At 39.6% G+C, this 19,589-nt stretch overlaps 1 protein-coding gene across 3 annotated transcripts in view; it reads right to left on the minus strand.

The window, feature by feature from the left end:
• Positions 1–19,589, minus strand: part of FBN2 (fibrillin 2) — a 260,894-nt gene that overhangs the window by 43,061 nt on the left and 198,244 nt on the right. For all 3 annotated transcript variants that reach the window (XM_034655954.1, XM_034655955.1, XM_034655956.1), the window contains 12 exons: positions 16,360–16,482; positions 15,460–15,582; positions 11,622–11,783; positions 10,846–10,914; positions 10,310–10,435; positions 8,724–8,849; positions 7,982–8,134; positions 5,492–5,560; positions 4,478–4,603; positions 4,187–4,312; positions 3,625–3,750; positions 1,218–1,334 (listed from right to left, as the gene is read on the minus strand). In XM_034655954.1, the coding sequence (XP_034511845.1) occupies positions 1,218–1,334; positions 3,625–3,750; positions 4,187–4,312; positions 4,478–4,603; positions 5,492–5,560; positions 7,982–8,134; positions 8,724–8,849; positions 10,310–10,435; positions 10,846–10,914; positions 11,622–11,783; positions 15,460–15,582; positions 16,360–16,482 (1,446 nt within the window). The remainder of the gene's footprint in view (positions 1–1,217; positions 1,335–3,624; positions 3,751–4,186; positions 4,313–4,477; positions 4,604–5,491; positions 5,561–7,981; positions 8,135–8,723; positions 8,850–10,309; positions 10,436–10,845; positions 10,915–11,621; positions 11,784–15,459; positions 15,583–16,359; positions 16,483–19,589) is intronic.

The following is a 19,589-nucleotide window of genomic DNA, read 5'->3' on the forward strand; positions in this document are numbered from 1 at the left end:
GTTGTACAAAGGGTCTGAGAAACTATAGATAAAAATGTGGTAGTTGAAAAAAATGTCTAGTTAGCTCTAAATTTTTTCACAGTGGCAGAATTTGGAAAAAGAAAACAAAACAAAACAAAACGGGGGTGCCTGGGTGGCTCAGTTAGTTAAGCATCTGACTCTTGATTTCAGCTCAGGTCATGATCTCAGGGTCGTAAGACTGAGCCCTGCACGGGACTCCATGCTCATCACAGAGTCTGCTTGAAATGCTCTCTCTCCCGCTGCCCCTCCCCCAACTCACGTGCATGTGCAAACTCTCTCTCTCAAATAAAATAAACAAATAAATAAATACAAAAACAAAAACAAAACTGAGAGGAGCATGTGCTGGTGTAAACCAGAGGTCAGAGGTGGGTCTGAGCTGCGCTGATCCCACAATGGCAGGAAGCCGGAGTTGCCATCACATACCTCACAGGGCCACGTGTGTGAAGGCATGCTGGCTGTGGGCACTAGCACAGTGCCTCACGCGTGCTAAACCACACATGTGGTCAGCATTTGTTTGTCCTTCCTCTTGCCATGTCCTCCACTGACTTAAGGGACCTCCCCTACTCACTATTAATTCTTGTTTTAATCACTGTTGTTTAGGGGCAAACGATAAAATTCCGTACAATGCATAGCAGACACTTTCATTTTCCCCTGAAAATTTATGGTTGTTCAAAATTAAAATCAAGCAGGTTTCTGAGGGCTGATGTGGAGACCTGGCCCCTAGTCCACCCTTTCTGTGGGAAAAGGCATCCCTGTTTTCAAAGAAAATGATGTTTCAAGACACAACATGTTTTTAAGTTGGAGACTCTGTCAGCATTTGAATATAAACCAAGAATGCATTATTTGGAATGCTTGGAATAGCACTGAAACAATGACAGGTCTATCTTTGATCTCATTTAAGGGGTAAAAGCCACCCTAAGCCATAGAGCAATCCCAGCAGATTTACCAGCATCTGCATGCCTTTCCCCCGCATCGACCGGCTGATGGACAGAAGTACTCAACACAGCAGACTGTCTTGTGATTATTTAAACCAGTACTATGACTTTAGTTAACTGGAAATTAGTCAGTTATTACATATCTTTCAGCACATATTTATTTTCTATGATAAAAACATTTGATTTACTCTTTGGTTTTATTCCGTTTTTCAGTATATGGTGTGGATGTGAAATAGTAGCAACAAAGGACTGAGTACTTACCCAGGCAATCATTGTTATGAGTGAGTTCAAACCCTGGGTAGCAGAGACAGTTATAGGATCCAACCGTGTTTTTACAAGTTCCATTTCCACATGGATGCCGCTCACACTCGTCAACATCTACAAAGAAACAGTGGCTCCAAGGAATTCAATTTTTAACTAGAAAAACATAACTGGTTAAACATTTACATTTTTTAAAAATTACTGACTCACTTAGATTTTCCTCATTCAGTACTTAGGAACCTGCATTTATTTCAGGGAAATGAGTATGAAATAGAGAAAACTCTAAAACTGTAAGACGAAGGGCTGCTGAGTGACTTACAGGCTCGTATAATACTCAGAGCTCAGCTAAGCAAGCGTTCCCTTGGCGCACATGTTTTAATGAATGGGTCTGCTTGTCAGTTGTAAGGAAACCAATCATTTGCAACACTAAACAATTTGTTCTATTCAAGCATTATCAACACCAACTCCCTCAGAAATTTACACACCTTACTTTGATCAGTACAACAAAGGCAAATTTTAGTTTCCTGAATTTTATAAATAGAATCCAAATTGAAGAAGTCTACTAGAACTCAGTATTATTAGCCTTCAAAAAATGGAATTAAAAGTGTGTTTAGAAAGGTCACCATCCTTAAGGCGGAATGAAGCATGAGAGACTATGGACTCTGGGAAACAAACTGAGGGCTTCAGAGGGGAGGGGGGTGGGGGAATGGGATAGACTGGTGATGGGTAGTAAGGAGGGCACGTATTGCATGGTGCACTGGGTGTTAAACGCAACTAATGAGTCATCGAACTTTGCATCAGAAACCAGGGATGTACTGTATGGTGACTAACATAATATAAAAAAATTTAAAAAAAAAAGAAAGGTCATCCGCATATGAGACAACAGATTCCCTAGACAATGAATTCTAGGCTATTGAAACTCTTCTATGCAAAAAAGGGTACTGTTCCTTAGGAAGAAAGCTTTGTTTAAGAGAGAGATTATCAAGGGGTCTCACTGACTTTTATCATCGACGAATTATTAGGCTTGAGGGCATGTTTTCTCCATACGAATTTCTGAATTAAATCTCAAATATTTTTTAGCAAATCATGTTCTCTTTCACAGAGTACAGCCAGGAGAAGCATGTATGAGCAAGCATTCTTAGAAAGTTCATGCAAAGGGCGCCTGGGTGGCACAGCAGTTGGGCGTCTGCCTTCAGCTCAGGGAGTGATCCCAGCGTTATGGGATCGAGCCCCACATCAGGCTCCTCCGCTATGAGCCTGCTTCTTCCTCTCCCACCCCCCCTGCTTGTGTTCCCTCTCTCGCTGGCTGTCTCTATCTCTGTCGAATAAGTAAATAAAATCTTTTTAAAAAAAAAAAGTTCATGCAAAGAGGACTAGATCCTCTATTTGTCCTTCGTACAAGCCTCCCCTAGAGAGTTTTTCCACCACCGTGGCTGAAGTCCATAGGGGAGCTCTTAGGAGGCAGCAGATGAACAGAGACGTTCTCCGCGTGGTCCTTGTGGTACGGATGGCTCATAAAGGAAACCGGTCCTGTGGTACTGGGATCTGACTTTACTGTTCATATAGGTAGTATCTTCAACACCAAAATCATAGATGCACAAGTTTGGCTTTTACTAAACTGAGGATGTGTTACTTATAAATAGCCAAAGGGGCGCCTGGGTGGCACAGCAGTTTTAAATAGCCAAGTTTTAAATTTAATTCTCCTCTTTCAAGTGCAATGCGTGGAGAACTCTTTCGGCTTAGCTACAGCCTGCTGTTGACATCAGACTGAAGGAGTTATGCTGAGTTCCAAGGTTGGGCTCCAAGGTGGCCAGCCCATCTGCCTTTGAAATCTCCTCACGTGTCAGCTCAGCAAGCACTTACTGAACGCTATCACTGCTCAGCCAACCATTACACGAGTGACTGGGACATTTTAAAGAGTTTTGCTACATTTGCTTCTAAACATGTAAGGAGTTAAAACAAAAAAGCAGCTGGTAAGTCCCACGTATTCTGCGACTTGGGGAGAAAGTGTATAAATATATGTGTATGTGTGTCTAAATATTTATTTCAATACTATTGCTCTTACTACTACTACTCCCTTGCATTCTTGCGGCTGGACAGGTTTTCTCGAGTGGGAACAGAGAAGGGGAAAGGGCAGCTGGTGACTTCCACAGAACCGTGAGTGTCCCAGAGTGCATGAGAAGCGTGTGAAAGGCGTCTGAGCAAAAAGGTTGAAACAGTGAACCAAAGAATATACTGTGGTGTGTCCCTGCTCACAAATTTTACACTGAATAAAGGCATGAGCTAACTTTTTGCGAGACTGTTTCTGACAAGAGATGTAGTAGTTAGTCACAGCAAGGGGGCGACCCGTGAGCTCTCCTGGAGTCTCAGTTCCCTGCACTCCTGGAACTAACGTCCTCCCTCTTACCCATGCACATAGTCTGGTCCTGGGAAGCCTTAAAGCCATTGTGGCAGATGCACTGGTAACTTCCTTGCAAATCGACACACAGGCCATGACTGCAAACATTAGGAATTTCTAAACATTCGTTGCGATCTAAAACAAAAAATAAAACACATGTTACACATATCTGATTTTTATTAAGATTCCTTCATTTTTTTCACAGGCCTGTTTCTAAAACCTGCTATTAATTATTACAGACAGGCTGAAAATGAAGCATAACAACAGCTGAATCAAAAGAAGCGAGGCTTGAAAACATCCAAGATTTAAAAAAAAAAAATTAGGCCATTTTTCTACGCTGATTGGTATCTCGAAGATACTATTTTATTTTAGGTCTAATCCTAGGAGAATCCATTGAAGGGACTTCTTTTTTTCCTAACAAATTAATCTAAAATATATGGTGAAACAGACTCAAGAGGAATGAAGATTTACTTGGAAACTCTTGTCCAAACTCTGAGAATAGGTTTTGCTAGGAAAGCATGGCCAACTGCTCGGTGGAGGGACGGGGAGAAGGCGGCGCGCGGCCTCTCACCTACGCAGGCCCCGTTGGGGGAGAGCTTGAAGCCGGCCGCACACTCGCAGCGGTAGCTGCCCGGGCTGTTGAGGCAGTCCGCGTGCCGCTGACACAGGCTGTCGCCGTTGCTGCACTCGTCGATGTCTGCAAGAGCAACAAGTCCACTGTAGTACTACCTTCCCTTCACAGTGTGGCGACCCGCTCCTCAATGCTGTAGAATTGTACTCCCGTACCAATCGGGAGACCATCAAAAACCCACTTGTGTCCACCGAACTCATCTGGCTGGGGCTCACGCATGGTTCAGATTACCTTCGCAGACCAGGAGCAGGTCATTGTAACTGAAGCCCGTGGGGCATTCACAACGGAAACTGCCAATCTGGTTGATGCACACGCCATTTGCACATATGCCTGGGATCTCTTTACACTCATCAATGTCTGAAAGTGAACAGATTCGGTCACATGGACGCAGTTCTGCTTAATTTATTTACCACAAAAAACTTTGACAATGCTACATGTATGCTGGAATGAGAATACACACCCAGCATCACAAAAATAAATTCTAGAGTGGTATGAATGCTTTTTTGGTTTATGAAAGCATATGGGCCATAAGATAGACTACTTTTCTTTGAACAGTGTTGTAGCTGATCCAGTATACCAAGGGATTTTAGTGTCAATGTAGCAAATAAACTTCCTAGGGAATCAAGCCTCCGCTTCAAGTTATGCTTCAGGCTCCCCTAAAGGCTGCTACTCACCTAACGAAGAAAGCTAAGTTTTCTTAATTTTATGTACTTTGTTACAGATGCATTGATAATGGAGACTTAAAATTATGTTACTAACTTAATCTCTGAGGAAGAAAAGAAGAATAAACAACAGAAAGTACATCCAGAAGAAAATGATTAGTATGACTAATAATTCTGCAAATTCCTAAGTAGAAAGGGACACTGCAACAATACACCAAAAATGTAAATACATAGCTACAAAAAAAAGGCACTAAAGGGTACAATTAAGTGGACTATTTTGAGTCACGTAATACAATATTCAAGAGGAGGAAAACTAAGGTTTAAGCTTGATATGTAGGAAATCTTGAGATAGTCCGTTGTACAACTATCATAACCCGATCACCAAACTATGCTGACGGAGTAACATCCTTATTAACACTTGGGTAGAGTCTGTAAATGTGTTAGTTCTTTCTTGTCTAACTATATTAGATCAGAATCCAGATTATTGTATTTTATGGCACTTTAAACTTTAAAAACACTGAAGAGACTTTTACACAATTTCTACCTTTATGTATTAAAATAAACATAATCTGGAAAAACTTACCAACAGCTTTTCCAGTGTGAATGTCAAAGGTGAATCCAGGGATATTTCCACATATGGTTTTAAAGTCAGCTTTAAAATATAAATGAAGCAAATGCACTCTTAAAATTCTCAAACTCCTTTCAAATAACATTTTGCGTAAGTATTATTTGCACTGACAAGTATATTTTATACTACTCATAACCAGATATTTTAATTTCAGTTGTATTTATTTGGTAATAGTACCAGCTTCTGCCAGAAGTAGATTTTAGACATTCTTTACCATTGTTATCATCACTAACTTTTTAATGCTCTTACAAGTAAATCATTACAAGATTCAAGATATCTACTGAAGGCATTTTAATTCTTTTGTTCTTTGGATATGCATGTCTTTAACAATGATCTAGTTTCTGTACATTGAAAAACCAGGTTAGAGTACAAGTTTAAAAAGGGATTACGAATTGCACAAAGGCAGAGGCAAGCAAAAACAGTTGTCATAGCGTGAAACAGATGAAAAATGAATGAATGAGACACGAATTTTATCTCATCTTTTTAAACGTAAAATGTCTATTTTGTTGGAATGTGAAATCTGAGGCATCAGAAATAATGCATAATAGTATAAAACAGAGACTGTTAACAGTTATTCCTATCACATAATTCAGCAAACTAATAGAAATTTAAGAGAACTGTCATTTTTAAGAAGTAGATTGCTTCTGATGCCCACGGTGGCGCTCACGAGTAAAACTCCTGAAAACAGTGTTAGGTAAAACACAGAGTGCAGACCGTATGTGACGTGCTATCAGGGAGGGAATCTGCGTACTTCACCCACCAAAGCTCACTGAGCGTCCACAACATATACTGACACACACAGATGCTCAATTCAGTAGTCTCCAATAGCTCGGCAATGCATAAATTGTAATTTATATGGATCCTCTCATTTACTGCATAACCATATCAATTAGTTACTGTCATTTTTAATCTGCATACAAGGAATCAGTTTCAGAAAGGAGAAATCATCTACATAAGATCAGATAGTTAAGTGGCAGAACTTCAATATAAATACAGACCTGTCCTCCTCTTACACCTAAGCCCTTTACTTCCTCTTACAAAAAGTGATATTTAGGGGAGCCTGGGTGGCTCAGTCAGGTAAGTGTTCATCTCTTGATTTTGGCTCATGTCATGATCTCAGGGTCATGGGATCAAGCCCCACATTGGGCTCCCTGCTCAGTGCGGAGTTTGCTTCTCTCCCTCTCCTGCTGGCCCTCCCCCCATTCATGCTCTCTCTCTCCCTCTCTCTCTAAAAAAAAAAAAAGAAAGTGCTATTTAATTCCCTAACCCAGTGATCTTCAACTTCCAACTGAGGGGAGTTCTTGCAGAATTGTAAAAATGTTTCCATTTGTGTTTTAAGAGCACAGCTATGGTAAGTTAGGTATGAAAACCCATTTGTCCACTGAATTAGAGCCAGCGAGAAAGGCTCCATAGGGCAGTTTTCATGTTTGTCCTTATTTTCATTTCATTACCTCATTAATTATATCATCACATTTGAATCAATATATCCTAAGCAATGTCTGGCAACAAATGCATAACGATTGTTTCTCATTTGTCCCATTGGTGCGACACTTAGATTCTACGACTATTGAAAGTAACTTTCTACACCATTAATGAACCTGAACAGGCAACACTTTTAAAGACATTTATTTTTTTGTTCTTGTAGCTATTATCTTTTTGTTTTTCTTTCAAAAGAATCTGTGCTTGTGAGAAAAATTTTACCATGTACAGACCAGTTTTATTTTCGGTCTAAAAATTTCAGAGAAGTTTGGGGGAAAAGGATGTATAACAAACATGTTGGCAATAGGTTGTTTTCAAGTGAAGTCTGCTCATCAAATCCATTTTTTGCATGNTGTAGCTATTATCTTTTTGTTTTTCTTTCAAAAGAATCTGTGCTTGTGAGAAAAATTTTACCATGTACAGACCAGTTTTATTTTCGGTCTAAAAATTTCAGAGAAGTTTGGGGGAAAAGGATGTATAACAAACATGTTGGCAATAGGTTGTTTTCAAGTGAAGTCTGCTCATCAAATCCATTTTTTTGCATATTTTTCAAAACTGGAACCAAAACAGTACTTACTGAATTTGATGGACTTGAAATTACCACAGGTTTTAAATCAAAATATGACACCTTCCCAGTCGAGCACAGTGACCCATGACAGATGCTCAGTAAACAGCTGCTCGATGAGTAACTGAATAACTCACCAGCACACTATAAAATAACGACCTCCGACGGACCAGTGCTCTAAATGTTCGCTCTTTAGCAGTGGGGGTTATTTTCAGGATGCACATTCCTCCTCAAAAGATATCTCAGAAATTAGCATCTGAATCCCGAAAAGGGCCACTTGGGACACGGAGTCGTATGATGCCCTTGGGTATTCTCAGCACTGAACATGTCTGGTTTTAGCACACATTTGCTTTTGCCCAACTGTCACACATACGTGTCAGCAGCCCAGCCTGCGTGCTTACCTGTTCCTGGGGTGGGGCACGGCTCGCACGGTTTGTTCCAGGCTTTGCCCACATTGTACGTGCAGCAGCACATCCTCTTCGTCACGTTAAAGGGCAATTCGTTCTCACAAGTGGTTCCATTATAGCTTCGGTAGCAAAAGCTTTTCCTCATGTCTACATAACGGAAAAACAAGCCAAGCAGTCAGAGCACGAGGAAGCTACTGATGCAGTCCACGCACCTGGAGACACCAGCTTTCCTATTTAGTAACTCCAAAATATTTCTTGGCCATCTGGAGGCATCTTAACATAATCCTTCAAGTTGAACATAAATCATGTGTTGACTAACCTCGCTCTCTCCTGTTTTCAGACAAGGGATTTCCATTTATAATTTTCTTGGCAAACAAAATTAACAGATACTTGTTTCTCTACTCAAAGGTATTGATTTAATTTTAAAAGTAATACATATTAAATTTTAAACATTCTCTTATTTGTAAAATAATGTTCCCCTGACATGAATGGAAAACACAAACTCCTTAGGAACAGGTAAGTGTCACGTTTGATGACGTTTTGTATCTAAGACTCAAGCTTATGACCACGGAACTATATATTCAAAGTTGAAAAAAATAATGCAGAGCCAGAAGTTTATGAGCCTGTGAAATACTTCATCATTCATCAACACTTAGTTTCCAGATTTTCTGAACAATCATTCTGAAACACGAGTGCCCGAGCGCGTGACCTCATTCCAGTCCAAGGCTTCACGTACCCATGCAGTTGTGGCCTCCATTGACCTGCATGTACTCGGGCGGACAGATGCAGGTGTAATTTCCCAGCGTGTTGTAGCACGTCCCAGGCCCGCACACACCGGGGTGCGCGAAACACTCATCGATATCTGCAACAGGCAAGGAGACCCGTTAAGTCATAAAGCTACTGTTCCATGAATTTATATGATTTAAACTACTATATGAAACATATGGCTGATTCCTCAAATCCTTATTTTTTTAAAAAAATTTAGAATTTAAAGCAGTTCTACAGAAAAGACCCCAAAATATGCATTTACATGACACAAAGTATGTCTTTCTTTTAAAAAAAAAAAGCCAATATTAAAAAATATAGGTGATCAAAAGAAATTTTTTTCTGAAGTGGCAAAAATAATATGAAAGGCACCCATATTTTTTTAAATTGAAATTTTACATTCTTCAAATGGAAGCACTTGAAAGCCTGCTGTCCTCTTCTGTCATTTAAACTCAAGTTTAATGCTGACTTTGAACACAGTTAGGAAAGCCTTTATCCTTTTTGTAAGTCTGAGAAGAGTTGTCGCACAATGGCACATTAGTTTCGGCTGCACAACTTAGTGATTGGACAAGTTTATACATGATGCTGTGCTCACAAGCGTAGCTACCGTCTGCCTCGTTCCATTGCTATTACGGTATCAGTGACTGTGCGCCTTACGCTGGGCCTTTTATCCTGTGACCTCTTCATTCCATCACTGGAAGTCTGTACCTCCCTCTCCCCTTCAGCCCTTGTGCTACTCCCCTCTGGCAACCATCAGTTTGTTCCCTGTAGTTACAGGTCTGATTCTAAGGAAAGCCTTTCTCTGTACGACTCTGTTCAAATTAGTAGCCACTCAGGGATTCTAGAAGGAGCGCAGCTGCTGGTTATTCCACTTATTAAATCATATTTCTTCTAGAAACATTTATCTAATGTGTTCTAAAGGGAAGGTTATAATGGAAATAATTCTAGTAACATGTTTAATGTTCATTTTCGGAAACGCTTATTCATTCATTCCACAAATAAATGCCAACATCCTTCTGTAAGCTAGAACTCACAACTAGAAAGACGACTAAGATGCAGGCCTTGTGTCAAGAAGCCCCCCAGCTGGGGGGGAGAGGCCCCTAAAAGGATGACTGCTGTGCCACGGGAGAAAGGAGAGGATGGAAGCAAGAAAGGTATCTGCATAATCTTTGAATGTCTTCATACAAAGCCTCCTAACATTTAAAAATTATTGAAAAACAGTATCTGAAGAGTTGCATTGCAGTTTACCTATTTTCTGTACGTAAAATAGAACTCTTATCCATATTTGAACCAATAACTTATTTGATACTGATGTTTTTCACTAACCCAGCTTTCTCCAATTATAATCAGCCCATGCACTCAGAGAAAAATCATAGTAAATTATAGCAATTAAGCTGTAAATTAATTTACCTATCACCATACAACTGAGCAGCAAGGGTGGGACAAGGTAAAAGCTATGAACCAGGCTAACAGATCCTTTGAAAGAATCTTCTCCTGGCCTGACGGTAACTGTGTTCTAAAGGGCGCTAATAACTTGAAGGTGTCCAAGCAGCTCACCTTCACAGATGCGGGTTTCCTCGCTGAGGTAGTAGCCTTGTGGGCACTCGCACTGGAAGCTTCCGAAAGTGTTGATGCAGTTTCCACCCTGGCAGAGGCCTGGTAACTCTTGGCATTCATCGATATCTGCAGAAGGAGAGACAGCTCACTCACAGCAAGTACCACCATCAAAGACCAGGGTTACTGTTACAGCCCTCCAGTGTGTGATGCTGTAGGGCCTGCAGACTTCCAGGCCTTAGGTTTCTTCTGACCATGGATTTTTTTTGGCTTTGTCATGCAAATTTGATAAAATCTGAGAGGAGTGCTAAAGCAAGCCGGGGATGACAATACAGAGAGTTTCTCTGCAGAGCAATCAGACATCCGATCACTGTCATGGGTCCTATCCAAGTTACAAAGTGTTATTCAGCATCCTGGTAACTGACTGTCCCACTGTCATTTTGCAAAATAATCTTGTTTAGATTGCTCCACACTAACTTTCCTACCAGCTTTTGTCTTTATCTTGTTTAAATCCGGGTGACAATTAGAGGTGCACTCACCTTCTAAGATGATGGTGATGGGGTTGGGTCTGAAGCCCTCACCTCCGGGACACAGGGTGTAATACTCAGCTACAAAACAATGGGAGAGAAGAGAGGTGATGGCAGTTCAGGGGGAGGAGACAATGAAGAAGCATGTTGCAACTGCCAGACTCAAAACACAATCTAAGAGAAGAGAACTGCATTCTTTAGTGCCCTTTCAAATACATTTAAATGTACATAACATTTTACTTGAAGTAAGGTAAGTACTTCACAAGTTACACACACAATAGAATAACAAAAACATCTGTTTTTGATTGAAGAAAAAGCTTCAAAAGCAATTTATATTACAGCTTTTTTGGCTAGTAAATAAAACCTGACTCAACCATTCCAAAGTTTCATCTGTGTTCACATCAGAACACACGTTTCAGCTGCAGACATTATACGACTGACCTGCAGAGTACAACGCGTCTATGAACCTGAACTGTAACAATCCCTGAGAAGAGCCAGGAATGGTCTTCCTTTGTGATCCCAAGGAAGACTGGCAGCAGCACCATTCACCCTGGATTGGGGTTAACCATTGTTTTTTCTTTTTATCATATCATGAAAAACAGTAAAAAGAAAGCATTTCCCCTTCCTTTCATATCAAACACTCTGGGCGGGTTCCAGCATCATCACTGAAAGCGTGCAAGGTCACCCTTTTACCCCATGCTGTTGCCCCACCCCCAGCACAAGAAGAAAACAGCAACTAGTCCTTAGCCGCCGCTTTGTTCCCTTCCTCTTTCCGGCACTATACTCACTGCTGTTGACAGGGGGGCACGTCTCGCAGGGGTTCCCCCAGGCCTTCCCCAGGGAGCAGCAGCAGGAGGAGCGGCTGACGCCCACCCCGATCTCGGTGTTGCAGGACAGACTCCCGTCTCCTCGAGGCCCGAACTTCAGGTAGCAGTTGCCCACTCGGTTGTCTGCAGAGCAACACAGGACTTTAAACCTGTCCGTGCCTTAGCAAGAATTCCTTTTTAGTGAGAGGCCACGCAAGTGATGAAATTCAGCTTCCACACATTAATGTGAGACATTCATCTTAATCTCCAGCACGAAACAATCTCTTGCTTTAAACATTTTCAAGATTGTGTTGTAGGAATTATTAAAGATAGACTTTCCTACATTTAGAAATCCATACAGATCACAGACTAAACAAGATCGTGAGAAACTGCTCATTTGGAGAACTTTTGGGCCTTCACTAATAGGAATGTAAGAAATTTTTGTCATAATCAATCTATAGCATGAGTTTATCAATAATGGAAATAAAATCCCAGATAAGTCTACTTAAAGCTGAGTATCCTATCAAAGAAATATCAACAACCCCATCTCCTTCCTCTCCTCCCCATTATCTGGTTTCATTTCAGTTTGCACAGAGACCTTTGAGAATTTTGGGCAAGGCAGTCAGTAACAATTTTAGAGAGGATACTTAAGATATCAAAGATTTTCAGTCTTTCCCTTGTCTCTATCCATAATTTTCATCTAGATCAATAGTTCCATGACTTTAAATACTGTGCTTTTGCTGAGAACTCTCCAATGTACAGTTCTGTCTTTCATCTCTTCCCCAGAACCCTAGACCATTCTGCCAGTTGCCTGTTTGATTTCTCCCCTTAGAGGCCTAATAGTTACTTTAAAGATAGCACATCTAAAATCAAACTCTTGGTACTCCTTCCTCTACATACAAAACCTCCTCGCCTCCACTCCTCTCTTGGGTCTTCAGCATTTTCAATAAACACAACTCCATTTTTTTCAGTTGCTCGGGCCCTAAACCTTGGCATCAGTCTTTGACTCCTTATTGTCATCCCGTATTCAATCCAGTAATAAGGTCAGTCACTTCTGTACCTGGAACGGTGACCTCTCACTACTGCCTCCATCACCACAACCTGAACCAAGCCACCGCCACCTCTCTCCTGGCCCACGGCAATGGTTCCCTAACTCAACTGACGACAGCTGACACAGTAATCCTTCAGAAGTACTTCCAACGGCTCACCTTCTTAGTCAGAGTAAAATCTCAAGTCCTAAGTACGGCCTACAGTGTAGTTTTCACACCTGGCAGCACATGAGAATCACTGGGAAAACTTTACATTTTTTTCTTTTTCTCTTTTTTTTTTTCATTTTGTTTTTTGTTGTTGAATCTCAGGTGCAGAGACATGAGCTAAGTCTTGGTTCTGCTCCTACTAGATTTGCATTCATTCATGCTTCCTCCCGCCCTCCTTCCCACTCTCTCTCTTATTCTCGTCCCATACCCAACCATCTGAATGCATTTAATAATATCTTTTTATCTGTGTTCTTGCAAAATGAGTATTTTTGTTTCCATGAGCACATAAATGGTATTTTGCCATAGATGTTATTCTGTTTTTATTATGTTAATTCTGTAGGGTGTCATTCTTTTTAAATCTATCTCCTCTCCAGAAATGGTTTCTAAGTCCCTGGTACCACAAATAATGTGGCAGTCAATGTCTTTACCCATGTCTGTGTTATGGGCCTGTCAGTTCCTTTCTTTGCCGTCTACAGCTAGGGTAGAAACTGCTGGTTCACAGAGTTTCCATATTCTTTGCCCTCAGAATCAGGAAATATAGTCACTATCATTTACCATCTGCATCCAGTGGAACTTTTCAATTTTTTTTAACTTTGAAAATAATTTATAGGGAAAAATTGCACAGTGAAACAACTTTACTAGAAATTCTAATAACAACTTTAATCATCTCTAATTCAAATTCTTATGCCAGATTTTCTTGGTTTTGGACCAGATTTTCTTGGTTTTGGAGAGATACAAGCCTGAGACGGTCCTATGAACCTAATTACCTGCCCATCGGCTGCCATGCATGAACCTGAAACATACCCATTTTGTAAAAACTGATTACACATTTCAAACACATCTTTAATAGCTTCTAGCTTATTACTACTTCTTGTTCTTCTTTTTCTTGCATCATTAAAACACAACGTCTGAAGCCATTTTTGACAATTGTGACAGCTCCTCATTTTGATGAGAGGACAGCTGTTTGCTCCACAAATAAAAAAAGTTTTCATTTTTAGATTTATCAATTGGATAGTCAGCCCAATGATCTTTCTACATCCCATATTTCCTTCCAATAAGCTTTGTGTAAATACCTGTACCTTCATCATTAGTCCACTCACAGACCAAATCAATTAAATCCTGGGTATAAAAGCATACAGAGACCTGAGAGGGATGACTCAGGTACTTGTCAAGTACTGCATGTTGAGGTTCTTCCTACTGACTGAGAGATGAGAAGACCGTATTTCCTCTGTCTACAGAAGTCTACTGTTCACTCACTCTTTGATTCTTGAATTTGAAAAATCTCATCTAGACGTCAGTCTCTGAAGAGTCGCAGCCTGGCATTAGGCTTCTGTGATCAATTTCACCATCACTGTTAGAATCGAGACTGGAGTCTATGTTGCATTCATCTCCTGGTCCACCTGACAACTGGGAAATGTTTTTCATGCCCTATTTTCTTCTCTTTCTCCTATGGCCAGAAAGTGAAAACCTCTGAACTCTCAAGTGTGTTCAATACATGCTAAAAGAAGTTTCCAAATATAGTGTCTCCAGTGTTCTTTTACACCTTCTTGGAAGATGATGCCATCCCCTGGGCAACACAGTAGGAAAACTGAAGATTATTGAGATGGTGACATTTTTTTCACGATTGTGTTAATCCTTCCAGGTGATGGCATGATTTTCCACTTTATTATTTTCATCTTCATTTTTAGCATCATTGGACCTAACTAATGAGTAATGATGAAATAAAACCTAAAATAATAAAATGGCAAAAAATTTTAAGACAAAGGGAAAGTAAGATCACTACATCTCATAATGCATCTTAGACTTCGAGGAGGGCCTAATGGGCCATTATGGTGTTTGTAAGATAGAATGAGTCTCTGTTCTTTGGAAGAACCCTAAGAAAAAAAATAAGGCCATGAAATACCACTCCATACAAACAGAACTGCTCTAAAAAGAAACTCGAAACCTAAGTTGATGATATGCTGACAGTTAATCTGGATACTGCTGTCCAAGAACATTCTCTGCAAGGCTAACCTGATCTCTACTTCTACCAGGAGAAGAGGGGTCCTTGAGGTCCATGCTCCTACCAACACTTTACACCATCCAGGTTGGCAAAGTTTTGCCAGTCTGTTAGGTATAAAGTGATAGTTATACAGTTGTTTTGATTTTTTTCTTATTACTAAAGACTTTGGGCATTTGCTTACTATGTCTGTTCGCTTTTGCAGCACTCCCTTTTATCAGCTGCCTGTTCGTAGCCTTCGCTCCAACAAAGATTTTAAGCAATACTGAGGCCCCAGTGACTCAATTTCTGGGAGTGAAGCAGAATCAGCAGATTTTTACAGCTCCACATGGGATTTTACTGTGCGGCTAGGGTTGAGGGCCACTTTGCCATCTAGGCTATTGCTCCTTCTCTGACGTCTTCAAAGATAAACACGACAGAAGTAACCATACATATTGGTCATCGGGAGTTTGTTAAGGGAAAGGACTATTTTGTTTTCAAATCAATTGCAGCAAATACTCACCTCAGTGCATCACCATGAAAGTGTGAATATTTAACTCTATCAAGTTCTATTTGTTTTACTTACCAACACAACCCACACCAGTGGGGTTCAGCTGGAAATCGGGGGGGCAGTTACACTCGTAGCGACCAGGAGTGTTGACACACAGGCCGTTCACACAGTTTATGGGATCTGCACACTCATCAATATCTAGGAAAAGCATTTAAAATGCCCACATGAACATCTTTACTTTCTCTCTGCATACTGCTGTTTCCAAGAATTTGGTGGAATCTTTGGAAGTTATTAAAGATCTCTGGGAAGGCCTCAGCACAGTGAAATAGAGATCAAATCCTTGTATAAACCTACAACAGGTTCCACAGATCAACCACATGGTATGTAGGCTAGTATCATTTAATATTTTTAATAAATAGTAATTAGATGTTGGGATTCAGAGGAAGAAAAAAATGTTACCACCTGCTTAACTAAAATGATATATGCATTTATGTACATATATATGCACATACATACATTTATACAAAGAAAGAGTTTCCTAGTTTCATGTTAGATGTTTAATATTAAGTTATTTATATAAAAATGTATCGATCCCAGGGGCGCCTGGGTGGCACAGCGGTTAAGCGTCTGCCTTCAGCTCAGGGCGTGATCCCAGCGATCTGGGATCGAGCCCCACATCAGGCTCTTCTGCTATGAGCCTGCTTCTTCCTCTCCCCACTCCCCCTGCTTGTGTTCCCTCTCTCGCTGGCTGTCTCTCTCTCTGTCGAATAAATAAATAAAAAATCTTTTTAAAAAAAATGTATCGATCTCATAGTTAAAAATACACGTGTCAGAATGTAATTTTAAAAATATGTAACACAAGGTATAAAGCAGACTAAGCAGAGGGCTGAGCAGAAATTTGAGGAATTTTTATACTTAGCACAAAATATTCACCTCAACTAATAAGAACAGAGTCAAGCCCTTTACTGGCCATACCTGTGCAGTTCCCTCCGGTTCTGTCCAATTCATAACCATCATCACAGATACAATGAAACATTCCAGGCAAATTATTACATGTTCCAAACACACAAATATTTTGGAAAGAGCATTCATCAATATCTGAGGATAAAAGAAATAATCTCTTATGTACAAAGACATTTTGATTTAATTTATATAACCTTAATAAATTTTTCTATCTCCCTAGATGTTTTTATGCAGTAAAAAATTTTCTTTTTCTTTGACTAGGTAGACCACATAAATGGCAAACACCTAATGTTCATCTATAGAGCAAAGGTCTAAAAGAAATATTTTACTTTACTGAGCATTTTAACTGTCTTGGGTTATACTATACTTAAAAAAAGAAAGAATTCGCCTAAGGCATAAAAATAAAAAACTAAATACGAACATATCAATGTAACGAGACTGTAAAAAATTAAACATAAAAAGAATTCCAAGCTTCTAATAACTTAGTACAAACTTGTTTTATAAACATCTACAACATACCAAGTATAGGACATATTTTAAGTTATTAAAGATATCATTAAAACTATTTAACTTTTTAAAAACTTTTTTTATTCTGCAATCTAATCTGTTTTCATAAACTTAGTTTTAAATAGGGAAATAATTTTTTCTAATAGCATGTAATAAGATCAACCATTGCTCTACGTTCTCACAAATTTCATTAAAATGTCTCCATTGAATTGAAGTCATAAATTCAGTTTATGAAACTCTTTCATGAAGCTTTAACTCAATCAGTAGAGAAGTTACCTCTCCTCATGCATATGAAAATGAAGGCATATATGTGTGTGTCCAGCTGTAGAAATAATCTATACTTGTACTTGCAGGAAGAAGATGGACATTTCTGTACACAAATGACCTCAAACTCTGAGAAGGCCGAGAGGCCATGGGATTTTAGGCCAGATGAGACCAGGCACGTTAACACACTGTCTAAAGCAGTTAGGGATGAAGTTTAGAAAGGTCTGCTGGTCATTCATGACAGTTAAGAAATAATGAGTTTCAACTATATTAGATTTCAAGTGTGTTTCAAACTTTGCTTAAAAGACCAACTCATGTATCTTTTCTTGTGTTGAGGCTATAAACACAGTTATTCTCTTCATACAAATGAATAAGTAAGACTCATTAAACTACTTTATAATTGAATGGTGTTAGTCTAGAAGTGAAAATGGAATTAATATCAGCCCTCCTCATATGCATTTTACTTTTAAATGAACTTTATTAGAAATAACTTCCATTTAAATAATGTAATACTTGTATATACTTATATGGACACAAATGAAGGTATTTTAGAATACCGTCTTGTTTTTAAATTGATGCATATTCAGAAATTCAAACTACAGAAAAGTGTTGACAGCAAACAGAAAGCAAAGAAAACAATACATAAATAAGGTAGCAAAAGCAGAAAATCGCTCAGAAATCCATCCACCCAGAAGGAATTATCATTGATGAACATCATTCCAAATACTGCTGTATCCATAGTCACTGAGTGAAGCTGAAACAATTTCTATCCAGAAGATCAATTTGTATTTATCTCCGTAGTTTCTAAGATACTTTCTAATGTTAAGAATTTATAAAAGACACTAAAAACTGATGCTCTCTTCCCTTTATGTTAAAATTCAAATATAATTTCGAAACAGTATTGATGGATTCTATTGCCATGAATGATTAAGAAAATCAGCATTCACATATGCTTCCAACTCATTTTTGTTATTTCTATGATTTCCACTTTTTAAATGATTATGGCATTTACCATAATCTCTGAAGTATTTAGTATTTACTCTTAAAGGAATCAGTGAGGTTTTTACTGCAATGCTTATAGTTCTCTCTCGAATGGTTGTGTGGCACTGCTAAGTTTTTTTTCCCCAAGAAGGGAGGGCCCACAGGTGTTTTCTCTGCGTTATTCCACATGTGAGAATACGCCTATTGTTTTCACAACTGCTGAGGCAGAATGTCCTCACATGTGCCCTCAGGATTTTGTGGGCCTCGTTCTCGTGTCTTCTGGTATCGAATGCTTCCGTTTTGTTCGTGACTTTCCTTTTCCACCTGGAGTCTGAAGAATCCTTCTCTATGACTTAAGTCAAAAAAAGTAATGAGGCTAAGTCTCCGGTCTTATGATTTACCTTTTTCCCTAACATTCAGTGCTTTCTTGCATTTCAGGGAAATGTCTGTTTGTTCAGTACTTTTTTCTATTCATTTAGTTTGGGCTCTCTACTTCAGAGACACTGATTATACTTTCATTTATGGTCTTCGTCTTTTCTCTCATAGTGTTAACTTCTTCCCCCTTTCTTGTTCCGATTTTCCTGTTCACCTCTTCTTGCCCATTTTCTATGCTGGTCATTACGTTTTCACCTCTATCTTTTCTGTTTTCTGCTGCTTCTATTGAATAGGTATCTAATTTTGCTGTGTTTGTTTCCCATAGCTCTGCAATTTCCCCTTTGCCTTTTCTTCTTTTATAATCTCTTTGAACTTGTTCACTCTTATTTATGCTCACATGAAGGTCATCTATGGGATAAAGTACCTGTGGGAAATGTGCTTTCATTCCTTGGGTGGTTTTAGTCTACTCTGGGTTGGTTCTCTCCTTCTTGTGTGTTCTTTTACTGTTCCACACGATGCCTGCAGACTTGCTACTGCTTACTTTCAACTTGTGTACACGCTACTTGGTCAGACCTTTTATGAGTTTTTATATACTCTAATACAGTTTAGATAGAGTGTCTGGACAGCCCCCCCTCTTTATCTGGGCGTTATTTGGAAGAGAAGTTGGGGTACGGACTTATTAAAGTTGCTATTCTGTTAGCCTAAGGTGGGGAAGGAGTGAGGACGAAAATGGGAAGAGCTGCCCTGGGCGCTGTGTGCTCTTCTACTGATGAACCTGGCTTCTCTTCTCTCGTCATACATGACACCAAATGGTCTGTAGCCATGTTTACTCCATTGATGGAGTCCTAGCCTGTCGCTGAGGAGCTTCCTCCAGGTTTTATATTCTCCCCTTTTAGGTGGAGAATATTGGCAAACAGCCAACTGCAGCAAGTTTTTGGGCTGTACAGAATTCTGAGAATTCCTGGTGAGAAGTTGATGCTGAGTGGAAAATGTTGATTAGACAGTCAATTCAGAGGGGCACATATTTATAATCAGATGGGAAGAGGCCTCAAGAAATTAACTTAGTGAATACAGGAGAAACTCTAGATGAGACAGGTCTTATAGGGAGAGATATG

The sequence above is a fragment of the Ailuropoda melanoleuca genome, chromosome 3, assembly GCF_002007445.2.
Source record: "Ailuropoda melanoleuca isolate Jingjing chromosome 3, ASM200744v2, whole genome shotgun sequence".
Taxonomy (NCBI): Eukaryota; Metazoa; Chordata; class Mammalia; order Carnivora; family Ursidae; genus Ailuropoda; species Ailuropoda melanoleuca.